This window comes from Notechis scutatus, chromosome Z (assembly GCF_049901735.1).
Source record: "Notechis scutatus isolate UNSWTSFEM ecotype Mainland chromosome Z, rNotScu1.2, whole genome shotgun sequence".
Taxonomy (NCBI): domain Eukaryota; kingdom Metazoa; phylum Chordata; class Lepidosauria; order Squamata; family Elapidae; genus Notechis; species Notechis scutatus.
Window position 1 is genome coordinate 133,306,023 of NC_142025.1, and position 14,600 is coordinate 133,320,622.

General features: G+C 42.6%; 1 protein-coding gene and 1 long non-coding RNA gene across 7 annotated transcripts in view; one reads left to right on the forward strand and one right to left on the reverse strand.

The window, feature by feature from the left end:
• Positions 1 to 7,293, forward strand: KCTD13 (potassium channel tetramerization domain containing 13). Of its 5 annotated transcripts, XM_087945007.1 has the most exons (8): positions 271 to 383; positions 1,130 to 1,185; positions 1,908 to 2,175; positions 2,875 to 3,044; positions 3,908 to 3,997; positions 4,235 to 4,287; positions 4,430 to 4,625; positions 5,689 to 7,293. In XM_087945007.1, the coding sequence occupies exons 3-8, from the start codon at positions 1,914 to 1,916 to the stop codon at positions 5,929 to 5,931; spliced, it is 1,014 nt and encodes a 337-aa protein (XP_087801133.1). In that variant the 5' UTR covers positions 271 to 383; positions 1,130 to 1,185; positions 1,908 to 1,913; the 3' UTR covers positions 5,932 to 7,293. The 5 variants fall into 5 exon arrangements, with proteins under 5 accessions (XP_026538134.1, XP_087801134.1, XP_087801133.1 ...); XM_026682349.2 differs by lacking the exon at positions 1,130 to 1,185 and having other exon boundaries at positions 1 to 383; XM_087945008.1 differs by lacking the exon at positions 1,130 to 1,185 and having other exon boundaries at positions 233 to 383; positions 1,892 to 2,175.
• LOC148129305 (uncharacterized) overlaps positions 4,480 to 14,600 on the reverse strand; it is a 24,299-nt gene continuing 14,178 nt past the window's right edge. For both annotated transcript variants that reach the window (XR_015745564.1, XR_015745563.1), the window contains exons 2-3: positions 7,489 to 7,570; positions 4,480 to 4,605 (exon numbers count right to left, since the gene is read on the reverse strand). This is a non-coding gene — a long non-coding RNA (uncharacterized LOC148129305). The remainder of the gene's footprint in view (positions 4,606 to 7,488; positions 7,571 to 14,600) is intronic.

Below are 14,600 nucleotides of genomic sequence, written 5' to 3' on the forward strand. Positions count from 1 at the left end.
GCTACAGCCTGCGCATGCGCTCCCCAGCAACCTCGCTTGAGTCTTCCATCCCTCCCTTTCTTGGCCCTTCACTGCGGACGTGATTTCACTTTCTGCGCAGGCGCAACTTTAAAACCCTTCCCCCCCACACACACACACACCCGCGGGAGGGTGAAGAAAGTCAACCCGCCTGTTTTAAGCAGGCCGGTGCCCGGATGTATAGAATAACTGTTCCACTGGGGGTGGGGGGGATGGCGCGACGGGGCGTTTGAGAGCATGCGCACTATCGCCCTCCATTCCTCTTTATCTTGGGTCGAGGCATCCTGCGGAGCTGCTGCCCCGGAGTCCAGGCGGGGCTGAAGGGGAGGGGCCTGGCTTGAGCCCACCCTGCTCCCGTGGGGGAGGTGAGTGGGTCAGGTGGTAGGTGGGCGAGGTCGGAGTGCGGCATGAAAAGGATGCTAGATCTGGGCTGCAGAAACCAGAACTATCACTAGATGGCAGCAAAGGAGCATAAAGAACCTCAATCGCTTGCTGCCATCTAGGGATGGCCCAGGATTTGCGCCCAAATTTCTCCCTCTGAGAGGAAAGTAATAGGAGGCAACCTGTCGTAGGTCTAATGCAGGGGAAAGAATTGGCGAAAGGGAGATCCTGGTGAGGTCTTAAATAGGAGTTACTTTCTGTAAGCCACCTCGAGTCGCTATGGGCAAATAGGCAGCAATATAAATTCAATAAATAAATAAATACTTGGACAATGGACTTGTCCATAGCAGAAGCTGTCACTTACTTCTGATATGTATTAATATTCTGCTTTTCTCACATGCAGGCATACCCCAAGATTTCAGTCAAGAAAATCAATAACAGTAATAATAAATAATGCAAGACAGCCTGGTGGTGGGCAGGCAGGAAAATGAATACAGCCGCATCTGAGGAGCACAAGGACTGGGCACAAGGGCAGCAGGGTGGAGCCAGGCAGTACAAGGAAATGATCCCGCTGGGCAGGGATGTTTGCTGGGGCAAAGACCAGTTAGCACAAAGTTGAGGGCAAAATAAACCCACTGTTTCCTATTAGCAGTGCCAGCTGTGTGGAGTGTCTGAAGCAGAAGGTAGGTTGGGATGTGCTAGATCTCTAATATATCACTCTACCTTCCAGATTGGTTTCTATGAACATACTGAACCAACTTCTGTAATGTCCGACAATCAGTGTGGGTGGGTGAATTATGGCCATTCAATGTCAGCATCTTTTGAAGGAAACCGCTTGGGTGGGAAGGTGGCTCAATCACTTTTGAAACCTAAAGGGAGTTCCTTTCTGTTGAATTCCAGGGGGAAGGCTGTGGGGGAAAGTAAGAATGGGATTTGTGTGTGAAAAGATTGATGGGGTGGGTTGATACTGATCACTAGTTCCTTGTTGGAGCCTATGTCTGGTCTAGTGCATTTGTGTGTTGTCTTGAGTTGTTTAGATATATTGACTAAACATCACTTGTTTGGCTTTACCCAATGTCAAACAAGACACTATGTGGCTTAGTGTGATGTGTCACTCCAATCATTCTGTTTGTGAACTCTTAATGAAAAGGATTACTTATTTGGCTCCAGTTAGTAACCTATAAAACAGATCCCGTAAGCTTGAATGGAATCCATTGCTGCTACCTGCATTATGGAATGAATCCAGTTTTCCTTGCAGAGGGTACATATAAAGAGGGGAGGTGATGATGAATGGCAGAGTTGCAGAGAGACATTTAGCCAAATAATACTGGAAATAAATTTGCTGGGAGAATTTCCAAGCCTGCATCTTGTTTTTTCTTTAAAGACAAACAAAAATGGGCTGCCTTTTAAAGAAAGTCAAAAAGGGGATTCTGAAATGCTTCAGCTAATGCTCCGTGCAGGAAATCTGCTGTTGAAAGGTCCCCTTGCTCAGTTTCTCCTTTTTGTAGGTGGCTATGTCTGCTGAGGCCACAACAGATTCATCCCCATCCCTGGAGAATTGTGCTCCGCTGGTCCCAACCCAGCACCGACGGGATGGCAGGGGTGGGGTAAGTGAGGTGACTTTGGATCTCAAGCCCCTGAACCCCAGCAGCAAGTATGTCAAGCTGAATGTGGGAGGATCTCTGCATTACACCACCGTGCAGACCTTGACCAAGCAAGATACCATGCTCAAAGCCATGTTCAGTGGCCGAATGGAAGTCCTCACAGATAGCGAAGGTATGAGTCTTAGCTTGCCCCATTTCTCCCACAGCTAGAAATGGATTTTCTGCACGATGGGAGATTGCGTTGGGAGTTCATCCAAGGTGGTTCCTAGGGAGCCCTTGGAAAATTTCAGGATGACTTATTTCAGCTTTTCTAACCTCAGCAACTTTTAAGAGGTTTGGGCTTTGACTCTCAGTATCCCCCAGCCAGGCTTGCTTGATACTTCCTGGAGATTTCCCATCCAAGTATTAACCAGGCCAGACAAGATCAACCAAATGCTGCCACTTGCCAAGGCATAATATCCAAAGTAGATTCCTAAAAAAATATTGTGTTAGGTCTAGGGTTGTTACATTTTCTTTTTTGAGATATGAAGTACATTGTAAGCCCATAATTAATTAAAAAAAGAACTTGTTCTTCTAGCATCAACACAATCTTGTATCAGTACAAATAATAACTGTATCTTCCCCTCTAAGCCATTTTAGAGTGAGGAGATCACCTAAGTAGATCCTTCACTCTCTACAGCAGGGTTTTTTGGCCTTAACCACTTTGAAGACCTGAGTACTTCAATTTCTAGAATTCCCCAACCTGCATGGCTGGCTGTTGAATTCTGGGAGTTGAAGTCCATATACCTTAAAGTTGCCAAGATTGGGAAACCCTGGTCTGCAGCATTTTTAACATGTTAATTTTAGGGACTAAAATTAACCGCTTTTCCAGGTTGGATCTTGATTGACCGAAGCGGCCGCCATTTTGGAACTATTTTGAATTATTTGCGAGATGGTTCAGTATCTCTTCCAGAATCACAACGGGAGCTGGAGGAAGTGTTGTGTGAAGCCCGGTACTATCTGATCCAAGGTTTGGTTGAGGACTGCCAGCTTGCACTACAGGTGAGGGTGGCTGGGCTGAGAAATTAGAAGGCCCAATGACTTCCTTGAGTCTCACGCTCCTTAGAAGAGATTACAAGAGAGGAAAGCAAGAGAGAGAGAGAATATCCCCAGATATTACACAAAAAGCATAGATAGCTACATTAATATTACATATATTCTCCCATTTTTTGTATGTTTATATTGAGTATCATATTAGAAATCATATAATTTTCAAGTCTTACTTGCAGTTCCCTTTTTAATTTTCTGTTAGACTCTATGCCAGGTGTGTCCAGCCCACAAGCCATATACAGCCCTGGACAGCTAGTAATGCAGCCCAAGATCATAAACTTTTAAGATTATGTCCATTCACACACATTAGCTATGTTATATATATATATGTGACCCAAAACAATTCCTCTTCACTTAGTGCAGCTCAGGCAAGGGAAAAAGGTTGGAGATACCTGTTCTATGCCTTTAATTTTAGTGCTAAACCTTCCTTGAGCATACAGTGATTTGGTTTACTTCAGTTTTTTTCAAACTTGACAACTATATGATATATGGATCTCAACTCCCGGAAATCCCCAGCTTGAATGCAAGCTGGGGAATTTGGGAGTTGAAGCAAGCCCACTCATCTTAAAGTTACAAAGTTTGAAAAACACTGGTTTACACATTACTCTTCACCATGGTACAATTTATTTAATTGAACCCATTGTGCAAACACAGTGGTTATGTATTCTAAGCCACTGTTTATGGCCTAACAGCTTTTGTGAACCCAGTCAATTATGGCTTATTCAAAAATCATGTTTTAGCATGATATATGCATCTATTTAGTACATCTGTAAATAATGAATAAAGTCTAGAAAAAATGTTTCTTTCCTTCCTAGCAAAAAAGTGAAGCCTATGACCCTCTCTGCCATATCCCCATGGTGACATCTCCCAAGGAAGAGCAGCAGATCATCTCAAGGTGTTCCAAGGTAAAGAGGCTGAGAAACCACACAAGTTTTACCTCAGGAAATCATAGAGATCAGGCAAACTTAAGTGTCTTCAATGTATGTCCTCATATAACGTGGTATCAAGACAAGTTGAGGGTCCTTCTAAATGTGGTCTTCTCCATCCCCCATTATGAGGGAAGGTCTAGATTGCTTTGCTATACCTCTTAGCAAGAAGAGCGGTGATCTTCAATTGATTCATATTTCTCACCTTCCTTTTAGCCTGTGGTGAAATTACTGCATAACAGAAGCAATAACAAGTATTCCTATACCAGGTAAGCTGTGGTCCTATTGTCAAAATAGGATGACCTTGGGATCGTTGCAATCTCCCAGGTTATCCACTGGTCTCATTTCTTTATTAGTATCTACACCACTGTTTTCTTCTTTCTCCCTTTACCCCCATCCCATCCCACGAAGTAACTCTGATGACAACTTACTGAAGAATATCGAACTGTTTGACAAACTAGCTCTGAGGTTCAACGGACGGGTGCTTTTCATCAAAGACGTTCTTGGGGATGAGATCTGCTGCTGGTCATTCTATGGGCAGGGCCGCAAGATTGCGGAGGTTTGCTGTACTTCCATTGTCTATGCCACTGAAAAGAAGCAAACCAAGGTAAGGTATGGCCGGTCCTCAGCTTTGATTTTCTAATTGTAGTCCTCAACTTATGACCACAGTTGAGTACAAAATTTCTGTTGCTAAGTGAGAAATTGGTTAAGTGAGTTTTGCCCCATTTTACGATTTTTCTTGCCACATTAGTTAAGTGAATCACTGCAGTTATTGAAATAGTAGCACGATTGTTAAGTGAACCTGGTTTCTCCATTGACTTTGCTTGTCAGAAGGTTGCAAAACATGATCCCGGGATGCTGCAACTGTCATAAATGTAAGTCAATTGTCATGCATCTGAATTTTGATCACGTGACCACAGGGATGCTGCAATGGTCGTAAGTGTGCAAAATAGTTATAAGTCACTTTTTTTCAGTGCCTTTGTAACTTCAGTCACTAAATGAACTATTGTTAAGTCGAGGACTACCTGTATAGGTAGACTTGCGGTCGTTTGGTGACCATTCAGTTATGACAACCCCGCCAAAAAAGTACTTGTGGTCCAGATTCAAAGTTTTGACAGCTGCTTCCCCTCCCAGTCACGATTGCATTTTGGCACTTCGCAGCAGGTCACCACTTATGGCTGTTTGCAACGTTATGCGGTCACATGATCACACTTTAAAGTGTCTTTTGCCAAAAACCAGTGTTTGTTCCAGTGCCACTGTGGATAATGTGTTTGCTTAACAACTGTGGCGATTCATTGAACAACCTAATTAGCATGACTTACAGCTGTCATTCCAGGCTCAATTAAGTTGAGGAGTACCTGTATGTTTTGGTGTCTTCATAGGGGAATGTAAGCTATGATCTTAAAGAAAATAGCCTTTTCTAAATCCAATTAAACATGTAAGAAGACAAAACTAGAGGTCTGTCTAGCCTAGAATTCTGTCCTTGCAATAGCTAACAAGATGCTTAAACTCGCAGGAAGGACACGAGGCAGCAGTTACCTCTATTTTGTATTCTTCAGCAACTGGCATTGAGCCTATTACTAGAGGTTAATTACATTGCTTCCAGTTTGAACAGGGGGTCCCATAGTGAGGCTTAGACTTCCTTCATCCTGCTTTCCCTGGGCGTACAGGTCGAGTTTCCCGAAGCCCGGATCTTTGAAGAAACGCTAAACATCCTGATCTATGAGACACCCCGGGTGCCAGACAAGGCCCTCCTGGAGGCCACCGGGGGAGTTGCCGGTGGAGGCGGAGGCCCCCTCCGTGCTGGTGATGATGAAGATGGACGGGAGCACCGCGTCCGGCGCATACACGTCCGCAGGCACATTATGCATGATGAACGCCCTCATGGCCACCAGGCTGTTTTCAAAGACTGATCCAGCCTTGTTTTTGGGGTCTTCAACACTCCAGTTTTTCCGTGCCAAAGGAGGACCTTTTTTCTTTTGATATTTCACCCAAGAGGTCCTCTATGGTGTTTGTGCTCTTTTTTTTATGTTTGGAATTTTTTAAAAAATAATAATAATCCTATTTCTTTGTAACTAATTTGAGCACGTCTTCCCCTTCTCGCCTACTTTTGTTGTGACAATAAAAGGCCTTGGTCTGTCCTATAATTTATTGGAATGTTCTAATTATTGATTTGAGTCTTAATATCCGACCTTCTCTCCCCAGCCAGCCCAATCAGTCTGCCTTGTAATCCTCACAGTACACACAGATTAAGATTGTGGTCCTCTCTTTATAGCTTCTTTAATCTGACTGCTTTCCTTTCAGAAAGGAGACTTCCATTTAGCTCTTCTAGTCAGGTGGCTTTATGGTTCCTTAAAGGCGGCTATAAACTTTATATCCTATGTAAAAATACCTATTTCAATTTAATTTTGGACTTACGTTTCTAATGACCACCATTTTGCTACCCAGTCAATCTATTTTTCCATTTCTTTTTCAGCTGTGTAAGACAAGGTGCTGTCTAGACAAATGTTGCTTATCTAGATTATATTATCATCTCAGGGGTGTCAAACTGGCGGCCCCGGCCAGATGCATTACGCACAGGCTAGGTCCACCCCAGCTCCACAAAGGGGGAAAATGTCGTGAAACATCACATGATGGCAATGTGACACCGCGAATTTGACACTCGTGATCTAGATAATAACGTTAACTCTAATTCTCCAGATTAGATTTTAGTGGGCTCTTTTCATGCTGCTTTGTCTTCTAATATAACTGAATCCAAATTTCATCTGAAATCTCTCCACCCACTCATAATATATCTTTTAAAATGCTTTCCGCCTTTAGTCATATATTGTATATATAATATCCCCATGCTTCTGGCCACAATCAAATGCAAGGTTTGTTAGAAAATTCTCCATTTATTTGGAACACCGCAATACTTTATCCTGTCCAACCTATCACAATATTTGAACTCCCCTTCTGTTTTCTGTGGGAATGGTAGAGTTTCACATTACATGTAGCAAATTACTATAGGGCATTCCAACAGCCCTTTAATCCAGTAATTTGATGGACTTTATCTGGACATGCCTAATAATGGCAGTAGAGAGAAAGTTGAGATTGTAATGAACTAATGTGTTATCTCAAGTTTTCCTGCACCTCCCCAAATTCTTTCAGTATATTCTCCCCTCCCTGGAGATGGTTATTTTAAATTATTTAATTTTCTACTTCCATAATTTATTTAAACTGTGGAGTTTTTTTTTCTATTAAATTATTGTAATAAAGTTTCCTGCTTTAAAAAATAGTACGTTGTCTATTATTTCTCTCTTTTCCAGTGGACGGGTTGAGTCCTCAAGCAGCTACTCTATCCTAGAATATTTAGTACAGCTTTCATTCATAGTATCTGCCTAAGCCAGTGGGTTTGTTCTTAAGTTTAGATGCTACAGGGGAGGTTGCTGGGTATATTTAGCAAGACATAAATCTAATCCCACATTTACCTGTTCTCCGTGTAGCCTCTCATGGAGAAGAGGAAAACAGCGTATGGTTATGTTTCTCATCCAGTTCTGGATCTTTCAGAATCTACATTTCAAAAGGTGACTGGCTGTTAATATGTCTTCTACATGAATTGAGTAAATCCATCCAATACATAAGAAAGGAAGGTTACTGTACAGAATTACATTAGTCTTAGACTTAGAATAACTTCATCACTTTAAATGTACACTAATCAGCATACACTAAAATGAAATTTGATTGCATACAGCTCTCAAAGGGTCGTCATCTCCAGTATACATTACATAAACATGACAAATAAATAAAAAGTATGCATATATCCACATATATGACACAAGGAAACAACAGAGTCTAGTTTCAGTGAGTACATGAGTAGCTTCATTTTATTTTCTTTAAACTACTCTGATGGCTTTATATCTGTAATTTGTGGAGAGTATACACAAAAGACTTGATTAAGAACACAGAACATACTGACAGAAGCTCAGAAGTCGTGTTAGAAAGTATTACTTCACAAAAATAGTAGTGGAAGCTTGGGGGCAATTTCCAGCAGAGGTAGTAGGTCAATTGTTAATAACTAAGTTTGAACATGCTTGAGATAAATACGTCTCATTCCAAAAAAATTAAAAAAACAAAACAAAGGCAGATTCGATGCACCACTGAGTCTTTTTTTCTGCCATCAGTTTTCTACGTTTCTATCTGAGATATTGAGCTTAAATGGACTCCGGGGGATGGTAGAGGACAGGAAGGCCTGGAGGAACGTTGTCCATGGGGTCGCGATGGGTCGGACATGACTTCGCAACTAAGAACAATATCTGAGCTATTTATTAGATCTTTTCCTTAACCTAATGTCCTCAATATGTTTTATACTTCCCATGAATCCTATCTTTCATAGTCAATTGTCATAAAGACTTAGACATATTAAGATTGGATACAGCATTCCAGATATACATTTGCAGGAACATTTATGCAAGGAATATTTCAAAATGCTGTTTTAACAACAACGTATAGCGCTAGGCCATAGTGATAGAGAGACAACAGTGATAAAGATGCAGTCACCTAAATTTTAAGGACTTCATGTATTATCTGCTGCCTTTAAGCTAACCTTGATTCTGCACAATTGTCTGGACTTGCTGTTTTCTTGGCAACATTTACAAAAGTGATTTACCATTGCCCTTTTTCTATGGCTGATAGACTGGCTGCGAAGTTATTCAGTTGGTTTTGCCTAAAGTGGAACTAAAACTCTTGCTCTTTAGATTTCTAACCTGAGCTCTTAGCCACCACACCAAATTGGTTCCGATAGTGATACCTGCATTTAAAAGTATATTTCAAACTACAATAGAAGCACTTGGCTTGCTTTTGAATAAAACTGATGTTTGAGGGATCTTTTATTTTCTGTGACCTTGTTTGCTTGCGGACATTTTACTACCCAAATTAAGTAACATGATCAATCACCAAACTGAAGAGAACACCAAGGGTTCTTCATTTCAACCCTGAGCTACAAATGTTCTCTTTTACTGCAACTGATAATTTTATTCCACCAGATGTTGTTGTTGCACAAGGATAAAAGTTTCCCCCCTACTTATATATCTACCTCATTTAATTGCTACTCCAAATTTAAGTAACCGCAATTACAAGTTTTTCCCAACAAGCATTGATAGAATCGACAAATACGTACCAGGGAACTAAATGAATAAAGTAAATTGGAAACATTTTTTACCCAAAGAAGTTTGATTGATCTTTAGTGTTGTGATTAATCTGAAGCTTTGCAGGTTAACTGCTTAAGTACTGCAATAATTTTCAAACCTGCTGGGCTACAAAAAATATGTTTGCAAGGACGAGAGAAAAACCCCCCTGATAGAATGGATCAAAGGGATTGTGGCAATATCCTGGGTTTTTTATTTAGATAAATCAGGATGCCAACAATCAGTCCATGCAGTCAGGAATTGATCAACCAAACAACCTGTTCTATTTACTCAAACATAAATCCTTGGAATGTCTTTCCTAAATAAACACACCTGCAGGTAAATGAAAGAGCCAACCCACTGAAAGCACGGTGTAGAGTGCCAAAAATGAACCAAAACAAAGACTTAAATGGAGGCTTGCAAATCAAAAAAAGCAGACTTTATATTTGATCAAATCTAAAGCTGGGTAAGAAATTCCAAGCACATCACAAGAGATATGGGAAGAAAATTCTACAAAATACAGAAGGATGTTCTGTCCTTATACACGGAAAAGTCTTCGTTCTTAGTTCTCTAATTACCTTGTAAATCTCTAGTCATGTAATCTAACTAAGATTTACATCTTCCTGCAACAGACAGATTCCACTCCAGCAATGTTTACCTTTACATTCCCTGTGCTGTCCCAGCCAGTCTATGGGAATTGGATAGTTACTTAGGAATTATGAGCTGTTCCCTTAAGGGAATGCATCATGGTAAATGTAGTTAAAGGTATCCTGGGAAATGTAGTTCATGTCACGTGACCACATCTGTAATCTTGATTGGTCACTAGATTGACCCTCGAGGGGTTAGGGGAGGTTTCCCTCTATTCTTGCCTGGACTCATGAACTGATAGTAGCTTCCTTCTTTCGCTACGAGATGGGTTAGGAGATAACCATCTTTTACCTGCAAGGCTGATATACAAAGGATTGGTCATTAAAGAAGAACTTCATCACAAATGTGAGTTATGAAGATACCTCATGTACCAATAAATGTACTTTGTTATGGATGTTTTGTGGAATTTATATATCTGCGTCTGCACAGCTACAAATCCACCTCTGTGCAAGAGACAGAAAAGTAAAAGATGAATCCTAACCCATCAGAATAAATTTGTTAATTTTGGATTTGTGATAAAGCAATGTAATATTGAAGCCAGGAGTGAATATGCAATGTTAATCAAACCTGCATTTCCCACCGTCTATCTCTGTGAGCTACGCAACTCTTTACATGCTGTTTGCATGATGGGAGGAGTTAGAATTCCCACACATGCTACATACAAAGAGAACCAGTAACCCACCCACCCCTTCTCCATTTACGCAAGAGACTTTCAAATATCCTATTCTCTGGCTTAATCTGCGTCTTCCCATTGTTGGCTGAAGTAACCTTACAGCCTGTTTGGAACTGAAGGAAGGGGCCAAGTATTCCCCATCTATTTCTATCTCCAGTTACAAACCATTTCCAAACGCAATGGAAAGTTTGAGAAATCTTGCATGTATTGCTAAAAGGAAAGGCTTCGCATTCTTATGCTCTCAGCTGCTTCAAGAGGTAATAAAGGAGGCCTCTTCAGCTATTTTACAACTACTCTGGCCGGTTTATTGGGGGTCCTAAATCATTAGTGAAGGACCGTCTTCAAAGCAAAGGAGCACATTCCTTCCCCCAAGTCACAAGGCTGATTCACGCAAGCTATTTGAACATAATAATTCAAGGAGCAATTTCTTTTGTTTAAAAGCCTAACTTTCTTCATCACCTCCTATCTTTACTAAAAAATTAAAAGCATAACACAGCCACAGTGCATGCAACTTACTGAAGTATTTTTCCTAATGAATTTTTCCCTTCCAGCAAAATCGGCTGACATTCAACTATTAGCTTACAGCACCATCTGAAGTAGGCAATAAATTCCTTTGGGCAGTCAGCAAACTTCATAGCCACGAGGCTCCCCCCCCACCCCCGCCCATAAAGAGAGAAATCAGACTCAAGTAAAGCAGCCTACAGTTCCATCTGGTGGTCAAGAAGAAATGTACAGTGAAGTTAAAGAGTTCTTACCATTTTTTCCCTTTTTCAAAAGTAGGCAGGAAATTCTCCCCCGCTCTTTTTTCTTCCACAAAGAAGTGAGACCTAAGCAACGCTGCCCACAGCTACATCTGGGGCTCAAGAAGAAATTTCCCAAGCTTTGATTTTTTTACACAGTTTCTCAAATATTGACCAGAGTGTTTCTCCATTGATAATCCCTTTTTTGAAACCATTGTGGACAATTTAATCAATTTAATTCAAATGTCCCAAGAGTAACTGCAACCTAACATGGGCGTAGCAACAGCATCTTCCTGACCCTCTGCTGCCACTTTGTGAAGCAAGTGACAATAATAGGCATATTTCTGCATTCCGCCCTCAAGTCTTCAGATTACGCTATGCACATTTCTGCATTCAGCCCTCTAGTCTTCAGACTTCGTGATACAACCTCTAGTGCCCCGTTGTGTTGGAAGCTCACAACGCACCCTAGAAGCAGCCATACTGTGTGCTGTGCTAGCATCGCCCAGACTCTGCAGTGCCACCTACGCGTTCAAGTATTAAATCCAGCAGCAATTCTACTTTCTGCTACCTGCTTGCAGCGCCCCCAGTACAAAAAAGGGAATTGCACGGAAAACCACTAAAATATTCCAAATTTCTCCCTTTGCCAATTTGAAGCATGGCAACTTCCTCAGCCATGACAGATGTCTCTGATGTACCAGAAGACCCGAATCCTCCACCCACTCTTGTAAACATGGAGCCTGGTTCCCAACAATCACCTTTCGATGTCCAACCCTATGGAGAAGCCACAATACCTCCGAAAGACTATGAGCTCAGAAAGAGTAGGAAACTTACCGACCCATGGAAGAACTCTTGAAGAACGATTGGCAGCAGCAATATGGCCGCTACACAGACTCATGGGTGAAGCTTGAGAAGATCTGTGATACCCCAAAACATAAGCTGCCCCCCGAGGAACTCCGCACATTGCTAGATGTTCTAGATGCCCTTTTCGCAGGGTGGAGACGCAGCAAAAACAACCTCAAGTCCATCTAGTCAAAACTGGGTGACCCCAAACTCCTGACACACATCCAATACTTCAAGGCATTTCACAAGGAACGCGAAGACAGTGTCGAGGAAAGCAAGACAGCCCTCCAGGCAGTGCTCCACAATGCGCTTCGGCAGGGAGTAGCATCAAGGGAGCAGGCCATATCCGACACAGTTCCTCGATCATGTGTCTTCTTCCCTCCATTCTTAACCAAATAGATCGCAGGCAGGTTCTAGTGTCTCGTGCCAATTCTCTGCTGCCGTCTCTCACCATCCTTCCAGAGCATCCTCCCGTCGCAGTGGCACATCTAAAGCCTCCAAAGCAGCAAGTTATGCCAAAAGAGCCCAAGTTGAAGCTGCAGCAGAAGAGGCACATTTACATATTACGACAGAGGTGATATGGCAGAAGGCTGAACTGCCAAACAACAATCAGAAAAATCAACAAGCAGAAATTGCCAAAACTCAGGCCCAAGTGGAGTTATTCAAATGACAAAGAGAGTCGGCAGCAAAAACAGCACGGGCCGCAGCATGGCAGAAGGCGGCCAATGCTGCCTCCCTCAACTTCGACCTCAAAGACTTGGGAGAAGAGAGCCTAGATACACGGGTCAAGGCCTATGTGGATGAACAGCACTCGCTACAAAACGAACAGATGCAACCGCCTCAGTTGCCTAGCAGTCTCCCACAACCAGGGAACCACAGGGAGGAATCTCAACCACAGACTCTACACGTCTGTTACGCAACTGACGTTGTACGACCTAAAGTACGAGATTCACTTCCCTCCAACATCAAACCTTCCCCAACTGATGTACGTACTAAGGTCCGAGATTCTCTTCCCAGCAGCAATAACCCTACTCCAACATCTCATGGCATGCCAAGTGAGCCCACCAGTGCTCAGACCAACTTCTCAACAAGTCGACCTGCAACCAGTCACAATTGCCACACTCAATCCTCAGGCTAAAGAGTTCTCACCACAACCACTAAACAACTCTGACGCAAAGCGTGGAACCTACACTCAACTTCAAAAGGTACTACCTACATATGTGGGAGCGGATACCGACCTCCTCATAAAGTACTCTCTGGCAAACCATGTACCGCCCACAATACATGCCCTTGAGCCAGAACGCCACGTCTACAATGACGTCATATGAAGAGATGACTTGCCCTCACAGAGAAGTAACAGAGAACCGTCACTAAGGTGTGGAAGGTTAGACTTAGCAGCCAGCGATGTGTACAAATTCAACGACAAGCTAGGCAGGGGATATCTACTATGGAAGTCTATTTTCACGAGCACCGCTCAAAGCGAACAACTGCTTCCCGATGAAGAACTTACATTTCTGTTGGGATGGCTAGGACCACGGTCTAGTTACATGGTGAAAAACATTTACACAGGCTTACTTAACGACCCTGACACAGCTCTAAAATGAGTGTGGGATGCTTTGAACCGGAAATATGGTGAAGACACATTGATGGCATACTCGCTCCTAGAACGACTTTACAGTTTCCTGTGTATCGCCATCCATGAAACCCAAAAACTAGAGGACTTTTCCAACATCCTTACGGAGCTGTGAACAGCCAAAGAATGTTCTGACTTATCAGGACTGGTTTGCCTTGATCTCTTCATAACACAAGAAGCAATCATTGCCAAACTCCCAAAAGACATATTAGAACGATGGATTGTTTTGTCCGACACCTTACTGGCCGCAAACCGCAGACGATACCCACCCTTTGCCTTTCTCCAAGAATTTGTCTTCCGGCAAACAGAGTCCTGCAACAGCTTCAGAAACCTTCACCTCAGACGCAGAGTTTACCAACCTAATAGGGACTGCTACCCCAACTCTGGACCTCTCCAGCATCTACTGTACATCTTTACAGATCATCACCAAATGTCAACACATAACACCGAGATCGACTCCTCATCCACACACAGTTGGGGAGAGAACTCATCTGATATAACCCACTTTAGATCTATGAACACAAGGAGAATACAGTTTTGTCCTATGCACAACACTCGTCATTCACTGAATAGCTGCACTGGGTTTGCAGTGAAATCAATGTCCTAACGAAAAGAATTGCTAAGAGAGTACCAATACTGCTACAAGTGTTGCGAATCCAAACATTCGCCCAAATACTGCACAACCAAAGTGCAATGTCACATCTGCAAAAGTAACCAGCACCCGACTGCGTTGCATCCAGATGCCGAGCCACAATGGCAGATACTTCGTAATCCTCCTTTGGATAAGGAGCCGCAACGTGACACAGAAGCATGAGTGTCAACTGCACAGCACTGTGCGCCAACTCACCACACCCTCGTTCGTGTCTTCCCATTTGCTTAGCCA